At 38.5% G+C, this 19,017-nt stretch overlaps 1 protein-coding gene across 2 annotated transcripts in view; it reads left to right on the top strand.

The window, feature by feature from the left end:
* Positions 1-54: 54 nt before the first annotated feature.
* Positions 55-19,017, top strand: part of LOC131159568 (bifunctional riboflavin biosynthesis protein RIBA 1, chloroplastic-like) — a 55,040-nt gene continuing 36,077 nt past the window's right edge. Inside the window, exon 1 of one of the 2 annotated variants that reach the window (XM_058114586.1) lies at positions 55-211. In XM_058114586.1, the coding sequence (XP_057970569.1) occupies positions 159-211 (53 nt within the window). In that variant the 5' untranslated portion in view covers positions 55-158. The remainder of the gene's footprint in view (positions 212-19,017) is intronic. The other variant, XM_058114587.1, reaches the window with a different exon arrangement.

Raw genomic sequence — 19,017 nt, 5'->3', positions numbered from 1 at the left:
GGGCCTAATAGCGTCGCGCCACGTTAGAAGCTCTCTCCCTATTTCCCAAACTGCGCATGTATACAAACAGACCTATCCATTTCCCGGGCTGACTCTTTTCTGCGCAGTTAAGAATACGATCTCCTTCTTTCACAGATCCGGAGCTTGAGCTTCGAGGAATGGCTTCGATAAATCTCAATTTCTCTTCTTCCATGGCTCTGAACCGCCTGCTGTAAGAAATTCTCTGTGCTTTTCTGTCTTCTTTTGTGCCTTGCGGGGTGGGGGGAGCTTCGTGGGCAGAATGGGGGAATGCATTACGTAAGAGTATTCTAGGTTTTAATTTGCAGAGAGAATCTCGGAAAGGGAGGATTAATATATTGAATGGTCAGCTTCGTATATTCTTTTTAGCGTTTCTCTGGTTGGCTTTTAATAAATTCCTCTTTAACTAATGGTCAGCTTTGTATATTCTTCTTAGCGTTTCTCTGGTTGGCTTTTAATAAATTCCTCTTTAACTTCAGAAAATGAAAAAAACAATTGGGAGTGGTGAGGATTTCAGGCCAGCTGTTCATTGTGAATGCTAGAACAACATAGAACTCTTATCCACAGCATGCATACACACATGATTTGAAATTTTGCTTTTTCCATTCTCATTGTTCTCAACAGGAATGGGTAGCTGTTTAAGGAGATGGAATTATCATGACGAAAATGTTATACTTACCTCCCAAACATCGCATATATATATATATATATATATATATATATATGACAGAAGAAGATTTCATTAATAGATAAATATATATATATATATATATGACAGAAGAAGATTTCATTAATAGATAAAGAATTTGCATGAGAAAAATGAGATATACAAACTGAGATAATTCAAAAATAAACACAAAAATAACCAAAAGAGAAGAGATTATCAAGCCAGCATGCTCCTCCAATCTCTTTGAAGCTCCTGGAGTCTTAAAAATCCATGACTGACACACCACAGTGAGGCCAAGTAAATTTTTCCCAAATTAAAATTTTCCAAAGCCAATATTTGATTCAACTTTTTCTCGGAAAATATCCAAGTATTACTTTCCATCCATAACGGATAATTCCCATAATACCATGAAAGAACCACGCTACCATAAAGCTGCCCTATCCTTCCTTTAACCTAAGCCTATGAAGGATATATCTAAAAAAGTCTTCCACTAAGGGAGAACATACCTAGCTCTCTCCCATAACGGAAAAATGCATATTCCACATCCTCCAAGCAAAGTCACATTACAAAAGAAGATAAGAAGCTGTCTCAAAGTTCTTGTAACAAAGCACAAGTACATCAGGAGAGACAGCCTTCAAAGATCTCCTAATTTGCAACAAGTTATTAGTAGTTATCTTATTAAGCACAACCAACCAAGTGAAAGCCTTTATTTTAGGGGGAACCTTAGCCTTCCAAATAGTAGAAAAGAGCAGGAAAAAATAGTTGGAACGACTTAAAAATTTTAAAAAAAAAAAAAAAGATTTGCAAGAATATACACCTGGCTGGTCCAAAGACCGAGAACAAACATCCCTCCCTAAAGAAAGGTTTCTCCTATTCAATAAAGATAACAAAGATGACAATTCCACCATCTCCCTATTGTTGAGAGGTCTCCTAAATTGGAGATTCCAAGAAACCAAAGGACTGCTGAATTCACCAACAAAAAAAGAAATGGCTTTGTTTTGCTCAGAGCTTAGATGAAAGAGATGAAGGAAAGAAGTAGAAAATGGTGCATTTCCTAGCAGGGTCTTTCTGAAAACAAATATAAGAATCCTCTATGCCTCAAGTTTAGTGTGAGGAGAGAAAGAAGGATAGATCTGAAAAATGGACCCTCCATGGACTCCCCAAAGAAATCTTAAATCAACATTAGTATCCCACCCGTTCTCATCCATCCCAAACTTATTAGTTTATGCCAAAAAGACGATTCTTCTAAAGGGAAGCACCATAGTCATTTAGCTAAAAGGGTGATGTTTTTGGACACTAGCTTACTAAGAACCAACCTCCCCTCTTTTTTAGATCTACAAACCTCATCCCAGCTCACCAGATGGTACCTATGACTCCCCTCAACGGACCATAAAAAGTCTCTCATAATCTTTTCAAGCATACTAGCAGTCCCCATCAGAATCTTAAAAATAGACAGGAAGGACAACAGATGCTAGCGAGACAATCTTGGATCAAAGTTATTCTACTCCCAAAAGAGAAGAGGGCTCCCTTCCAGCCATCTAATCTCTTTGTCACCCTTTCCACTACCAAGTTTTAAAATCTGCAGCTCTAAGGTTACCCCCCAAAGGGCTCCTAAGTAAGTCAAAGGTGAATTCAAAATGCCACACCCCACTTCGGTAGCCCACTTCCTAACACACTCAACTAGCACATTCAAAGTCGCTAAACCACTCTTCCCCATATTAATTTTAAGCTCAAACACGCTCTTGAAAATATGGAGAATACCCAATATTCTCTTGAAAGAAAGACTCTAATCATTTAGAAAGAAGATGGTGCCATCAGCAAATTGGTGATGAGAAACCACCACCCCCTTTCTCCACTTCTAAACCTCTAACCATACATGCTACTTTATAAAACAGATACTATATCTATCATACAATTATATAAAGGAAAAGGGAAGTATAACTGTATAAGTATAATGTTTAGGCAAACAAACAACATAGCGTGATACAAATGATACATGTTAAATGTGTGGGTATGGATTTTGATAGGTCAGGAGTCAGGTCAATAGGCTTAGGTTATTAGTAACCCATTTTCCCATTATGGTCCATTTATTTAAATGGTTTGACCTATTTATGACCCTGGTCACTTAAGCGTAGGTCCCCTCATTTACCCATTTCATTTTAATATGTTCACTCATCTGTATGATCCATTTATCAAAAAATGAAGACCTCTCTCTTAAAATTTTTATAATTTAAAAAGGGTTTGTTTTGCACACCTTAATAATGAGGGTAAAAGACACTGATCTCTCCTAAGGTTGGTGAAAAGACACCATCTTCCCCTAATGTTGCGAAAATCCTAGGGACCTCCCCTGAAGTTTCAAAATTTTCATAGATCTCTCATGACACTTATACTACTCAAAAAGCTTATCTTTTTGCCAAATATACGGGAGGTTTGTGTCTTTTTGGCAAAGGGATTTTGATTCTTTGAGACCTCAAGAGAGGACTGCAGGATTTTCAAACCTCAAGAGGGTCCGTGTCTTTTGCTAGACCTTGGGGAGGTCAATGTCTTTTGCTTTAATAACAAATGAATTCTATCATTGGATATAATATTATCCATCAAAGAAATCAAGGTCTATATAGTATCAGCCTATTGGGTTTTAAAAGCAAGCAAAGAATCACAAACAAGACACCAATATTTATAGTGGTATGGCCTCAACTCTCACGTGACCTTTGTCCACTCCTAAGTAACTCACTTCACTATTCCACTATTTAACAATACTACACATACTCTCAGCACACAAACAATTATTCAACCAATCAAACAACTAGTTCATGGATACTCGATCTGATAAATGGTTAAACAATCAATCAGACAACTTGTATGCAAACACTCAATCTAAAACCATGAAAAGTAGCGAATAATCAAATATAAATCTCACAATAAAATATCATACTTATAATGCATGAGAGATGTGAGACCAAAACATTATAGATGTGAAAAGTGAGCATGTTGAATATGTAGCTCAGTTGTTCATGAGCTTCGACATGAGTTGATTTATGATTTTGATGAGAAATACAATAAGTCGACTTATGTGGCAACTGATCCTCACAACTCTTCCATGAAGCACACATTCATGTAAGATTGTAAAACTTTAAAAATCACTCAAGAAACTTGACGAAAATGGCTATTTTATTCTCTTAAGATAAAAAACACAAATTCAAGATTGTTCTTTTGCACTAGAAGAAGAAACTCTTGTATTATTGGTTTGTATGTATGAATGAACCTCTATGTGAAGGTGATTCTCTTTTTGTATCTTAAGTGTTTGTTGGACAAAAGAGAGTTAAATAGATAGAATAGGCCAAGGTTAGTTGTTATACAGAATAAAATGCTCCAACTTCTATTTCTTTTGTCTAAAAAGTTTAGTTTCCTTGAATGTACGTCTTACAATAAATGGTTAGTGTTATAAATGTATATGTTATTTTAGTAATTAGGAGGCCCTTTTGCGCACTTTCTTTTGTTTTTTTTTTTTTTAATAACAGAAAACTCTTTAAATAAAGAAAAAATAAAATTACAGAGTAAGGAGGATGAAGCATCCTCTGAAAAAAAATAAAAAAGAATTTCATCAATGCTGCCTTCCAAACCCTCAAACAAGGAAAGGCCCAAAATGAAGCAATAAAAGTAATTTTCTCCCAAAGCAAGACTAATGTCCTATTAATAGGGCAGACCTGGAGTTGCATGTAAGCTCTGGCGGCTGACTGATCTTCTTCCTCTAATCTCTTCTTTTCTTCTCCTTCTAACCCTAACTGTTGCATTTTCTTCATTGAAACGTCAATTTACTTCAGATTTGCAACATGGTATCAAAGCACCATTGTAACAACCCGAACCCAGTAGGGCCCTGGGTCCTATTCTCCTTACATAATCTCTAATACCATAACTATACCGACCCGTACCCAAAGTGGGGTACTAGAACACCTGTCCATAACTCCTTATCAAACATGCAGCAAAAAACATAAATACCACAATAACTATACCAGAGTTCTAATACCACCATAATTATACATATACCTCCAAAATCCTGATTATTTACATCCCAAACAGTCAAAAGCATATCTACATAAACATATCAGTATCTCACCAGAACTTACCTACACAACACTAACTAATCCCGCCCCTGAGCTCTCTAGGCGTACTTCATGAAATGTTGAAATTATTGAGGTGAGACACTTCTCAGTAAGAAAGAATGGATTATCATCAGTGTGTGGCAAATGAGTTTTTACATAAGCAAAGCATAACCATTAATTTAACTTTAACTAAAAAAGGCATTTATATACCATAACTCACACCTATACAATTTTAAATACATATTTTCTACTCAAACATACTTTAACTTAATAAATAATCATGTTTCCATAAATCTACATATATATACATAAAAGAATTTCCCTGATGGAACTATCATATAACATCATGTATAATTACCCTTGATTGAGTTGTGCGGCCCAAAGGCTGGACTTAGCCATGGCTGGCCTACCAGGCTAAGTCAAAACTATTATGTCTGTAGTATGATTGCCCACCCAACCTGGTCCAGACCCAGTGGGTAACCTGCTCCTGCAATTCATCACTTCAAGGGCCAATCGACTATAGTCCGCCTACACTTTCCTTTTAGTGTGGCTGCACTGCATGTAATACTAGCTACGGTACCTTACTCTGAATCATAACTAGTCCATCAGGGTTCTGCTACCATATAATACAATTCATATAATAAAACTGTAACATGATCTCATTTTCATAAATCTGTATAAAATCTGACATGTTCACAATTCTGTATAAAATTTATCATATTATATCTCTGTATAAAACTGTCATTTCATAACTCGGCATAAGCCGTATGAACTGTCATTTCATTACTATATAAAAACCATCATGTTTAATCATACAATAATAATTATTCTAATGCCACACGTTTTGAGTGATAATTCATGATATAATAACAGCCTAGGAAAAATATATTTTATTGAGAAATAAACATATAATCATCTTCTAGGATTTACTTAACTCAAAATACCTGGTTTTTCCCAAATACACGTATATATAATATACCAAATTATCATTTTCCTATGCCTGATTATTCAGAAAAATCATATATAACAATTCTGTAATCATAGACTTCATTTTAATCGGGTAAATTTCAAAAATATCTAACATAATCTATTCTCCTTACCTTATCCCTGGAGTGGTGTCTACGATCCCCAAACGACGAATCCACGCCGATTAAACTGCTTTGGATTGAAGCTAGGATCCTAAAATGGCGTTTATCCTTCAATTTGGCTAAGACCTGGAGAGAAATTGAAGAGAGAGAGAGAGAGAGAGAGAGAGAGAGAGAGAGAGAGATTTTGCAGCCCTAGAAAGAGAAGGGGGAGAGAGAGAAATTTTTTAAACAAAATGAGTTTAAGTCCCTTTTATAGGCTGCTGCCCCTGGACAAAACCGTCAACAGTTTGGTCTTTAACCAATTCATTTTTCACCGTTTTACCTTTACTGGCCCTCGGTAATTCAAAATCGTCGATGGTTTTCCTAAGCTCCACCAAACCGTCGACAACGGTTTGGTCTGCACCAAACCAAAGGGTCTCTACAACCATAACTTCTCTAACCCTGATAAATCTAACTTAGTTGCAGCCACCTCTCTTCCTTTCTTCCTTTCTCTCCCTTGTCAACTCTTAAAATAGATATCTTTTCTCTGGTTTGAGATTTGTTCATGGTTTCATCTCCTCTTCTCTACTTTGAGCAACTCTTGTGGGTCTTGTGTGGCTCATGGTAGTTTGCTTATTATAGACAGTCACGCAATGCTTCTTGTGGACTGCTGTTGCTGTTCTGATGCTTCTTTGTTTGATTGTCAAGTGATGACACTTTTATAATGTTGTGAGGGTAAATGATCTCTTGGTCATGCCTGCATCTGCTTCAAGCTGCTTCCAGGTTGTTTATTGAGTGCCTGCCTTCCTGTTTCACTGCCCGTTGTTATTAGTTATGTTCTGCTTTGTTCTGTGTGATCAAAGCCAACTTTGGCAGTGAGAAACTTTTTATGTTTGTGATTCCTCGTACATATTATAACTACAGTTCTGCGGTTGCAGCTGCCTGTTGAAGTTCTGAACCTTTGAAGTTCTAGAGCATTGTTTGTGCAACTCCACTGTTAAGATTCCCAAATCAATTAGGATTTTTAATTAATGTGTCAGGATTCCCAAATCAATTACAGCTCATTTGGTTCGGTGGGAATAACTATTCATTGGAATAAAATGGAATATAGTTTAAATTTTGGGAATCAAGGGAAAAGTTATTCCTTATATATTCTTAATTTTTTCATTCAACATGTAATAAGAAAGGAATAGACATTGCCATGATGAAATTTGGGAATTGTTATTCCTCGTCTATTCCTTATTATAAACTCATAAAATGCTTCACATTGTTATTTTCTTTATAGTTATAACATAATTTTTGTATAACTAATTGTAACTAACCTACTAAAACTAACCTATTCCTAGGAATAGGCATTCTGCAAACCAAATGTAACCTTAGAACTTCTATTTAATGTTATGATTCCCAAATCAATTAGGATTTCTATTTAATGTGTTAGGATTCTCCAATCAAATGGGATTTCTATTTAATGTGTTCAGATTTTTATATAACTAATTGTAACTAACCTGCTAAAACTAACCTATTCCTAGGAATAGGCATTCCGCAAATCAAATGTAAGCTTAGAACTTCTATTTGATGTTATGATTCCCAAATCAATTAGGATTTCTATTTAATGTGTTAGGATTCTCCAATCAATTGAGATTTCTATTTAATGTGTTCAGATTGGCAAATCAATTAGGATTGAGTCCATTAAGGGCTTGGATTGGGATTTATTACATTCCTAATAGAAGTAGGGTTCCCTACCCTATATATTTAATCCTATATGGTCTTTTTATTCAAGAAATAACATAATTCAGAGCCTTTGGCTAATTTGGAGGCAAATCCCTCGAAGTGATCAACCCTATTTTCTCTTTTCCTTTTCCACCCTTTCAATTTCCTCAGTTATTCCTACGACAAAACCCTAGGGTCTTATCATTCCTAATTTCCCAATGAATAAATGACAAAACCCTAGGGTCTTTCCACCTGGAATCAAAGCCAGCATTCTTGTGGATAGCATTAACCCTTTGACAAAATCAAGATCTTGGAATTCTTGAGCTTCACTCATACGTAATGGCCATTAGAAAATTCAGCAAAGTCCTAGATGGAAGGTAGGCTAAAGGATGAGATTAGCAATATGTTTAAGCCTCAATTTGAAGAAATCAAGGCAACCCTCTCTAAACTACTGAGTGCATCTTCCCTTAAAGAGAGAAAAATGATGCCTCTATGTCAGCTAATCATAGGGAGCTAATTATAGTGAGCAATCATATGTGCGCAAGGAGGTTACCAACTAGAGCAAGATCATTGTCCTTCTCATATGAAAGTGGAATTTCCTCAATAGGACAATGATGACCTTACTAGTTAGGTAAGATGATGTCTCTACTTCAGCTAATCATAGGGAGCGGTCATGCATGCGCAAAGGAGGTCACCAAGGAAAGCGAGATCATTGTCCTTCTCGAATGAAGGTGAAATTTCCTTAATGGGACAGTGATGACCACACTAGTTGGGTTTCTAGGGCTGAAAAATACTTCTGCTTTCATCGCACTCCAGAAACATCTAAAATTGAGTTGCTGCTATTAGTTTGGAGGGCTTTTGTCCTATGATTGGTTTGAAGCTCATTATGGAATGCTTTATGGGGAGAATTTATTTCTATATTACTTGTCCAATGTGGGCCCACTAAATATGAGAATATTGATGGACAACTTGGAAAAATACGCCAAACTAGCATTGTCTTGGAATACCACACACAATTTGAGGGTCTATCGCGATAACTAATTGGAAAGAAAGCCAACTCGTCATTACTTTTATTGAAGGTCTCCTACCTGTGGCAAGAAGTCAAAGTATGTTGGCTACAGAATATAATCGCTGCAATTTCCTTTGCAAGGTTAGAAGAAGAGAAGTTGGGAGAAGATTGGCTTTGCTCTAACAAAACCATTAGCAAGTAGAACCCCAGTAGCACTATTAAACCACCTGCTCCTTGCTCCTTGAAATCTTCCTACCAAATTATTGACTCAAGAGGAACTTAAAGAGCGAATGACAAAGTGTTTGTGCCAGCATTGTGATAAGAAATGGCATAGGGGACACCATAGCAAAAAGGGATGACTCTTGATGATTGAAAACCAATGGAGGAGCTAGAAGAAGTTGAGAATGACTGTGTTGATTTATATTAAGAAGGTCAGAACCTGATGATAATGGTGAATCTATTACTTCTTCAATTCATGCTTTAGCTAGGCATGCTAATCCTCAAACCTTATTCCCCTTAGTGGTCGCCGGAAAACACCATTCCCGCGGCTGTTCTTTCCAAATCCACCTCCATCCCTTATTATTTCATAAATCCAACCATATGCCCATAAACAGACCCACCCAACGACCAACCCCACAAAACCCCATTGTCGGAGGACACCCCACATGCCCTCACACGCCAGCCAAATTCTGGAAGGGCCGACCCCGCGCGCCAGCGCATGAGCGAAGTTCTGGCCACTTTTTTCTTCTTTTTTCCTTTGCCATGCTCTAATTCCTTCTTTACGCTATATTATCAAGCTGTTAGGCCAGTCTTTTGCTCAAAAATTCAACCTTTTTCGACCATGCACTTGCTTTGTGAAGACTTCTTTGTGAGGCTTTTGGAGTTGTGGCAGCATTTGTATGTTCAGTTATGCGGCTGTGGCAGTGCTATATCTATTGTGCTATATCCGTCGGTGAGTTGTTCACCTCGTCTATTGTTGTGTTGGTGCTTCACATAGTTTGTGTTGGTGCTTTGCATAGTTTGTGGTTGTCCCGATTAGTTTTGGTCGTTCTTCTTGTTTTTGGTGTGATTGCTGATTTGTGAGTGTTGGGATGGAATCTATGAATCCCAAAAAAATTGATTCCTACATTGTTGCCACAAATAAATACTCATAAGTTGGATGGAAAGAACTATGTTCAATGGTCTAAAGCTGTTTAGATTTAGCAGGATTAGGGAAATCTGACCACTTGCTCCAATCTGATTCTTCTGATGAGAAGAGAAAAGATGTTTGGGTTCAGGAAGATGCCTTGATTGTTTCCCTTTTATGGAATTCGATGGAGCCAGATTGCACCAATGTGTATGCATCTAGATATGTGCAAGGAAATTTGGGATTTTGTCAAACTTCTATACTCCTGTAACATTACACGTATGTATGATTTATCCCAGGAATACTTTCAGTTACAACAAGGAGATAGGAGTATTGCATATTATTTTGGATAGATGAAGCATATTCATGAGGAGCTTAACATTGTGCAATCTATAACTACTAACGTTCGTTAGATGCAGAAGCAGAGGGAGCAGATGACAGTTCTTCATGTTCTAGCATGCTTGAGACCTAAGTTTGAGGCAGTTCGCTCTCAGATACTCAATAGTGTCAAGCTGCCATCATTTGCCAATGTTTATTCTTATGTCCTTCGTGCTTCCTTTGGCACACATTCTCTTGCGCTTGCATCTGGCTTTGAGAAGACAATCTTTACTACATAGGGTGATTCTAGTTCTCTACCAAATAACTGCAAAAGTTATCACAGTGATTCGAGTGGTAGTAGTGGTAAAGGCGGACGAGGTATAGGTACTCCTTGCAAGTGCACTCATTGTGGGCGAAATAATCATACCATTGAGCAGTGTTGGGATCTTCACAGCAGAACTTCACGTGTTAACAATGCAGCCACCACCGACTCCTCACCTTTGGCGTGCAGTGGGGGGCAACGTACTATATCTATGTCAAAGGATGAGTATTCAAAGTTCCAGCAACATACAAGTTTCTCTTCCCATTGCATCTCTTGCCCAAACAGATATCACAAAGTATGTCTGTCATCTAGTACTTCTTGTCCTAGTGTTTGGGTCATAGACTCCGCTGCAACTGATCATATCACAAGTATACCTAGATTTTTCTCCACTCTTCAATATCATGCAAATTTACCTTGTGTTACTCTTGCTAATGGATCTACTACTGCAGTCAAGGGAATTGGGACTGTAAATCCCACTTCATCTATTTTTCTTCCTTCAGATTTATATATTCCCAAATTTCCTTTCAACCTTATGTTTGTTAGAAAAATTACTAAATCCATGAATTGTTCAATGACATTCTTCCCTTATTTTGTGGTTACTCAGGATTTGAAGATGAGGAAGACGATTGGTGGTGGGCATGAAGTTGGTGGACTCTATCACTTTGAGCTGCTATCTCCTTCTACTGCCTGCACTGCTGCTGCCACACCTTTTCAAATTCATTGTCGCCTAGGTCATCCGTCTTTGGAAAAGTTAAAATGTCTTCTTCCTAGTTTGAGTTTCGTGTCTAGTCTCGATTATGAGTCTTGTCAGTTGCGAAAACACCTTTGTGTTTCTTTTGCTTCCCGAGTCAATAAATGGGCTGCAAGCCCTTTTATGTTTGTTCATTAAGATGTATGGGGTCCTAGTAGGGTCGTGTCTATCAACGGAACAGCAAACAGCAAAGCAAAAGATTTCTTTCCTTACTTCAGCCCACATTTTTTTCCTTATATTTTGATTCATTATTTTGTACAGTTAGCATATATTTAGTTTACATGTACAAGGCTTGACAAATTATAGTTCACTTGTATAGGGCTAGAATCATGCTAGGCCTTATTTACTTTCCATGTATAGCATTCTTGTAAATTCTATATATAATATATAGAACTCAAGGCCAATTCATTCGGCCATTCACAAAATATTTGACATGGTATCAGAGCCAGCCGACTGCTAGGTTTTTTTTTCCTTCGATTTTTTGTCTTCTCAGTTTCATGGCTGTTGTGGTTTTGTTTTCTCTTCTGGAATTTTTCTCTATTCTTTCGGTACTTCTGTGGCTGTGTGGCTGTCAGCACAGCAGGTTTTTGGGTTGCCATTGATTCCTCCAGTTTATGTCCTTGTGATTCTCGGCAAGCAGGCAACAGTTTCTTGTTGCTGTTTGTGACTTTCGGCAAGCAGGCACAGCAGGTTTCTGGCAACAGCTTTCTGTTGCTGTTTCTGGCACTTATCTTCTTGGCACAGCAGGTTTTTGGTTCAAGATTTAATTTTTAGTGCAGTTTTTTCGTTCAAGATTTAATTTTTTAGTGCAGGGAGGTTGTTCTTGGCTTTTTTTTTTTTTTCTTTGTACCTGCATTGTTTATTTAGATTTTCTAGTGGTCTGTTTCTTTTGGCACAGTCTGGTTTTTTTTTTTTTTTGGCCTCTTGATTTTCTCCATTATTTAGCATGGACTCCGCCCCTGTGTGTGCCAAGTTTACGGGCAACAATTATTCTACAAGGGCTTTTCAGTTTGAACTTTTCCTGAAGGGAAAAAATCTTTGGGGTCATATGATGACATGAATTGTACACCCAATCCTGATAAATCCAAGGAGTTTGCAGCTTGCCCTTCATGGGCTGTGCTTGATGCTCGGATTATGTCTTGGCTTCTTGGCTCGGTTGAGTCACATATTGTCACCAACTTGCGACCTTATCGCACTGCTTAATCCATGTGGACTAATTTCAAAACAACATATCATCAAGATAATGGTGCCCGTTTTTTTCAGTTAGAGCATGCAATTGCTATGTTTCAACATGACAATCGTTCCATCCAAGACTATTATTCGGGGTTTCTGACTCTTTGGAATGAATATTCTGATATGGTTACTGCGGATGCTCCTGTTGCTTTTCTTCCCATTATTCAACGTCTTCATGAGACTAGTCGTCGTGATCAGTTTCTTATGAAACTCTGCCCCAAGTATGAATCTGTTCACCCATCTCTGCTAAATCGCTCTCCTGTTCCTTCACTGGATGTTTGTTTTGGTGAGTTACTTCGTGAAGAACAACGGTTTAGTACTCAAGTTACTCTGGCCCAATCTCATGGTAGTTCCAGGTCTATCCCTATGGCTTATGCTGCTCAACGACAAGGACCGCCTACGCATTCTAGCACTTTGCAGTGTTTTTTCTGCAAAGAATTTGGACATTGCTGCTAATTGTTCCAAGAAATTCTGCTTTTATTGCAAGAAGAAGGGTCGCATTATAAAAGAATGTTGTATCTGCTTGCAAAATTGTCAGGCCAAGGCATTCCAAACTTCTATTAGTGTACCCCCCACAGTGACTTTTGTGGCCCCTAGCTCTTCTTTAGGTGACTTCTCTATTCCTGCACCTCCTCCAGCAAATTACTGCACACCCAAAATGGTACAACAGATGCTAATTTCGACATTATCAACAATGTGGCTCCAACGTAACAATTCTACTATTCTCTAGTATGTGGACTCGGGTGCCTCTAGTCGCATGACGAATAATCCCACTACCTTGTGTCATGTTCGGCCCTACGCTGGTCAATCTGCTATTCAGACTGTCAATGGCAGTTCTTTGTCAATAGCTGCTGTCGGAGATGCCTCTTCTAAGTTCACTAATGTGTTTCTTGCTCCTCGGCTTTCCACGAATCTTATTTCTATTGGTCAATTAGTTGATAACAATTGTGCTATTAATTTTTCTAGTAATGGTTGTGTTGTGTAGGACCAGGTAACAGGGGAGCCAATCGTGAAGGGAACTTAAATAGGGCACTTTTTTCCACTACTTTTGCCTTCTGCAGCACGTTCTCCAATTTCTTCTATTAAGTCTTTTGCTTATAATAATGTTTCAGATCTTAGTATGGTGTGGCATCGTCGTTTAGGCCATCCCAATACTCATATCTTATCTCATGTATTGAACTCTGGTTTACTTGGTAATAAAGAACGTTCTTCTTTATCTCTTGAGTGTGCCTCTTGCAAACTTGGTAAAAGCAAAATTCTTCCCTTCCCTTTGCATGCTAGTAAAGCTTCTCAGTGTTTTGAGCTTATCCATAGTGATGTTTGGGAACCTTCCCTGATTAGTTCACATGAAAATTTTAAATGCTATGTGACTTTCATTGATGATCATAGCAGATTTACTTGGTTCTACTTTCTTCACTCTAAATTTGAGGTTTTTCGTACTTTCACTGAGTTTTTAGCGTATGTTGACAATCAATTTTTTGCTTCTATTAAGGCATTGCACACAGATTCTGGTGGTGAATATGTGTCTACTGAGTTTCAGGCATTTTTGGCTTCTAAAGGCATTATTCATCAACATTCATATTCGACTACTCCCTAATAAAATGGAGTAGCCGAATGGAAAATTGTCATCTCCTAGATGTGGTCCGTACTCTCTTGCTGGAATCCTCTGTTCCATCCTTGTTCTGGGTTTAGGCTCTGAAAATTGTTACTTACTTGATTAATCGTTTACCTTCTCAAGTCCTACTCATGGAGTCTCCCTATTTCCGTTTATTTGCTAAGCAACCTAGTTGCGATAATCTCCGTACCTTTGGTTGTGTATGTTTTGTTCATTTACCTCCTCATGAGGGACATAATTTATTTGCTCAATATGTTCGATGTGCATTCTTGGGATACAATGTGTGTCAAAAGGGATTTGTTTGCTATGATTCTTCATTACATCGTACACGCATTTCTAGGAATGTTATTTTCTTTGAAAATCAACATTTATTTCCTATGTCCTATGTAACCCCCTCTCCTACTGTGATTCTCTCCTCCTTTGAGGAGCAATTCTCGGATCCTCATCCAATCAGTTCTCGTTTTAAACCAGGTATTGTGTATACGCGGCACCCCCGCCCACAGTCTCTTCCGATAGCTCATTCGATATCTAATCCTACCACGCTCCAAATTCAGTCAGTTGCAGCACCTCCAGAGCCTTTGGTACGTCGCTCTTCTCGAGCGTCTGTACCCTCGAACAGGTATGGGTTTCCCTCTTCAAGTTCTAGAAACACTATTTCAGCTCTTACTACTGCATTGTCCAATTTAGAAATTCCCGCTTCCTACTCGCACATTGCCAAGCATGATTGTTGGCGACAAGCTGTGCAGGAAGAAATTGCCGCTCTAGAGGCCAATCACACCTGGGACATTGAGCCTTGTCCTCCCACCATTGTTCCTCCGGGTTGTAAATGGGTTTATTGTTCCTCCGGGTTGTAAATGGGTTTACTCAGTCAAGGTCTGATCTGATGGAAGTCTGGATCGTTACAAGGCTCACCTTGTTGCACTTGGGAATAATCAGGAATATGGTGTCAATTATGAAGAGACCTTTGCTCCTGTGGCTAAGATGACTACTCTTCATACGATTCTGGCTATTGCTACTTCCAGTGAGTGGCCACTACATCAGATGGATGTCAAGAATGCTTTTCTTCACGGGGATCTTAAAGAGTGTATTTATATGAAGCCACCCCCAAGCTTGTTTCCCTCTCTGACTTCACATGTGTGTGAGCTTCGTCATTCTCTTTATGGTCTCAAACAAGCTTCGAGGGCCTGGTTTGATAAATTCCGCACCACTTTATTACAATTTTCATTCAAGCAGAACAAGTATGACACGTCATTGTTTCTTCGGAAATCAGACATGGGTATTGTTGTTCTTTTGGTTTATGTTGATGATATTGTGATTACTGGTTCCGATTCTACTTTACTTGCTCAACTCAAGACTCATCTCTCAAAGTCCTTTCATATGAAAGATCTTGGGTCTCTCACATATTTTCTTGGTCTTTAGGTGAATCGTATTCCCTCAGGTATTTCACTCAATCAACATAAGTATGCTAGTGACTTGGTGGCCGCAGCTGGCCTTCATAAAGGTACTTCTGTTGATACTCCCATGGAATTAAATGTCAAGCTTCGCAAAGAGGAGGGTGACTTACTTGTTGATCCCAGTTTATACCAAAAGTTTGTGGGTAGTCTTGTCTATCTCACCATTACTAGACCAGACATTTCTTTTGCTGTACAGCAAGTCAGCCAGTTTCTTCAGACTCCTCGTCATTTTCATTTGGCTACTGTCCGTAGGATCATACGCTATGTTCAAGGCACCTCTGCCCATTGTTTATTCTTCCCTGCAAGCAATTCTACTCGCCTTGTTGCTTATAGCGATGCTGATTGGGTTGGTTGAGCGGATACACGTCGCTCCATCACTGGTTGGTGTGTGTGTTCTTAGGTGATCCATTGATCTCTTGGAAGAGTAAGAAGCAAGACAAAGTTTCTAAGTCATCGACGGAATCTGAATATCAAGCGATGTCTCTTGCTTGTTATGAAATTATTTGGCTTCGAGGCTTGCTTGTCGAGCTAGATTTCTGAGACCAATCCTACACCTCTAGATTCCGATAATACGAGTGCTATCCAAATCACAGCCAATACTGTCCATCATGAGCGCACGAAGCATATTGAAGTCGATTGTCACTTTATCTGTGAAGCATTTGAAGCTCGTGTTATCACTCTTCCACACATTTCCACTGAATTACAAATTGCGAATATCTTCACCAAGAACCTCACTCGTCATTGACATTGCTTCCTAAGTAGCAAATTGATGCTTGTTGATCAACCCGCATCAATTTGAGAGGGGGGGGGGGCTGTCAACGGAACAGCAAACAGCAAAGCAAAAAATTTCTTTCCTTACTTCAGCCCACATTTATTTCCCTATATTTCAATTCATTATTTCGTACAATTAGCATATATTTAAATATACAGAACTCAAGGCCAATTCATTCGGCCAATCACAAAATATTTGATAGTGTCCAAGTTGAGTTTTCGGTACTTTGTAACCTTTTTGGATAATTATTTAAGAATGACTTGGTTATATTTCATAAAAGATCATTTTGAGTTATTTCATGAATTTTTGTGCCTTTTTTTTTTTTGAAATAGACTCAATTTGGTTTGCCAATTCTTATACTTCAAAGTGATAATGCTAAAAAGTTTTTCAGGGCACAATTCACTACTTATATGACTTGGTATTGTTCATCAATATCTTGTGCCCACACTCCTCAACAAAATGGCATTGCAGAGCAGAAAAATAGACATCTTCTTGAAATCACTCGCACCTTACTTTATCAAATGCATGTACCTAAAGTGTTTTGGAGTGATGTTGTACTTACTGCTTGTTATCTGATCAACAGAATGCCATCCTCTATTCTTAGTGGCAAAATTCCCTACTCCATTCTCTTTCCTAATTCACCTTTATTTTCTATTCCTTCTTGTATATTTGGCCAACTCTTGGGGTGGATAAGTTGGTTCCTCGTGCTATAAAATGTGTCTTTCTAGGCGACTCATATACTCAAAATGGATATCGTTGTTATATTCTTGTGCTGCATCGCTTCTTTGTTTCTACTAATGTTACCTTCTTTGAGTTTACACCTTACTACACCCAGTCACTGAGCGCTTCTAAGCTGAACGAGTCTCTTCCTTTGCCTAATCTTCCAGATTCTACATTTCTATCCCTGCCCAACCAATCATCTGAGTCTCCATGTTGTTCGAGTCCTTTTCATCGTCTTGGTCATCCTAATTTATAGGTGTATTCATGATCACGGCTCCAAAGAGGAGAGTTCCCTTTAGCCTCTACTACCACCCCTTTGGTTTCCTCATGTGATGATCATACTTCCCATGATGTTGATCCTCCTATTGCTATTCCAAAAGGAAAATGCACATGTACTCAACACCCCATTTCCAACTATGTTTCTTATGACTCCTTATCACCCTCCTATTTTTGTTTTGTTACTACTCTATCAGCTACTACCCTTCCTAAATCTATTTCGGAAGCCTTAGCCCATTCTAGGTGGAGTAGGGGTGTACACGGTTTGGTCCGATTCGATTATTGACAAAACCGTCAACCGAATCGAACTCCTCGATTTTTAAAACTATTGAACTGAAACCGGACCGAATACCGTCGGTTTATGAAGAAACCAAACCGTTAATTTTTCGGTTCGGTTCGGTTATTTTTGGTTTTATAAAATTTTGAATTATCAAGCCAAAAAACCATTTCTTGAGTGGCTGAGCCCAAGTTGGCCTGCATCCCAGGCAACAGCCGATTTCTAATTCTTACTGGGCTAAGGCTACGAATATATAGCCCAGCTCATGATACATGCTGAAAGGAGGATCCAACTAGAATATATAAGGTGAGGAAAGTTGTTTTATTCCCATTTCCAACCGATGTGGGATGGTTAGCATCGAGTGGGATCTCATATTCTTCTCTTGGTTAGGTGGTTCCTACACAAGAAGGCCGTGAGGAAGGGCTGCAGGCCGTCCGATCAAATCAGCAAACCAAGGACTATCAAATTTGAAAAGGAGAAAATCGAGGAAGGAGAGATGGGGAGGAGTTATCAAGACAATGGGATTGTGATGCAGAGGTCGGTGAAGAGGCTTCACTTCAAGAGTAATTGAGAAGAGAAGGAGATGGCGGCACCATCACCTCCAGTAGTCATCTTCCCCACATCCCCTGTTCTTACATTCCCCTACTTTGTTTTCTTCCTTTTCAATTTTTTCCTTCACACACACATATATATTATTATGCAGAAATTAATTAACTAGAATGTTGTATCAGAATAGATCTGGAGTTCTTGAATCTTGATAACGGAGCCACCATCCAAAATAAATATCAATTTAATTTAAATTAAAGAAACCCCAAAACTACCGACCTAATGCCCAAGGCAAAGCTAGTCAGGACCTTCCTCGATGCATCTCACCATGAAGCATTCGGCTTTAGTCAGGATGCCACCATACCTCTGTATGGTCAAGCTCATTTGAATAATTGCTATCAGCTAGGCTATGCAGAATAAGACAATGGATGTTTTGGACCTTCTGGGTAACTGTAAATGCCTTGTTTTTCTTTTTTGGAAATTTTTAGAGAGAGAGAGAGAGAGAGAGAGGATTTGAACTTTTAAGTGCTCTCAAATGGTTTGAAACCTATTTGTGTTTTGAAAGATACAAGCAAGATGAAGTCACTTCGGCCCTTTTGGGTGAAGTTTTTTGTCTTATGTTTTTTTATTTTTGTTTTTGTTTTTAATTTCTTTTTTTTAGAGAGAAAGAGAGAGAGATGATTTGAGTTGTCTCAACTAGTTTCTAACCCATCTATGTTCTCAAAGGGCAGAAGCAATATGAAGTCACTTTCATATATAAATGTACTGAACACAACACTTACTGAAAGAAAGGAAAAAAACTTAAAAGGAAGCGGCATGCTGGCTCGCATGGGTTATATTCTATGGAATCTAATGAGGCTCGTCTGGTTGGTTCCCTGCATGCGATGAAGTTCCTTTAACCATTCAAACGACTCGTTGAAGAAGACGTGAAGAAGAGGAAATTGCTGGCGGAGCTAGGTGTTGTTCCGAATTTTGTAGCGATGGTGGATTTGGAGGTGGATTCTTGCTGGCAACCGACGATCCAACAGGCAATAAC

This window comes from Malania oleifera, chromosome 7 (assembly GCF_029873635.1).
Source record: "Malania oleifera isolate guangnan ecotype guangnan chromosome 7, ASM2987363v1, whole genome shotgun sequence".
NCBI classification, from domain to species: Eukaryota; Viridiplantae; Streptophyta; class Magnoliopsida; order Santalales; family Ximeniaceae; genus Malania; species Malania oleifera.
Note: the sequence above shows the minus strand (reverse complement) of the source record. Positions and strands in the feature narration are given on the sequence as shown.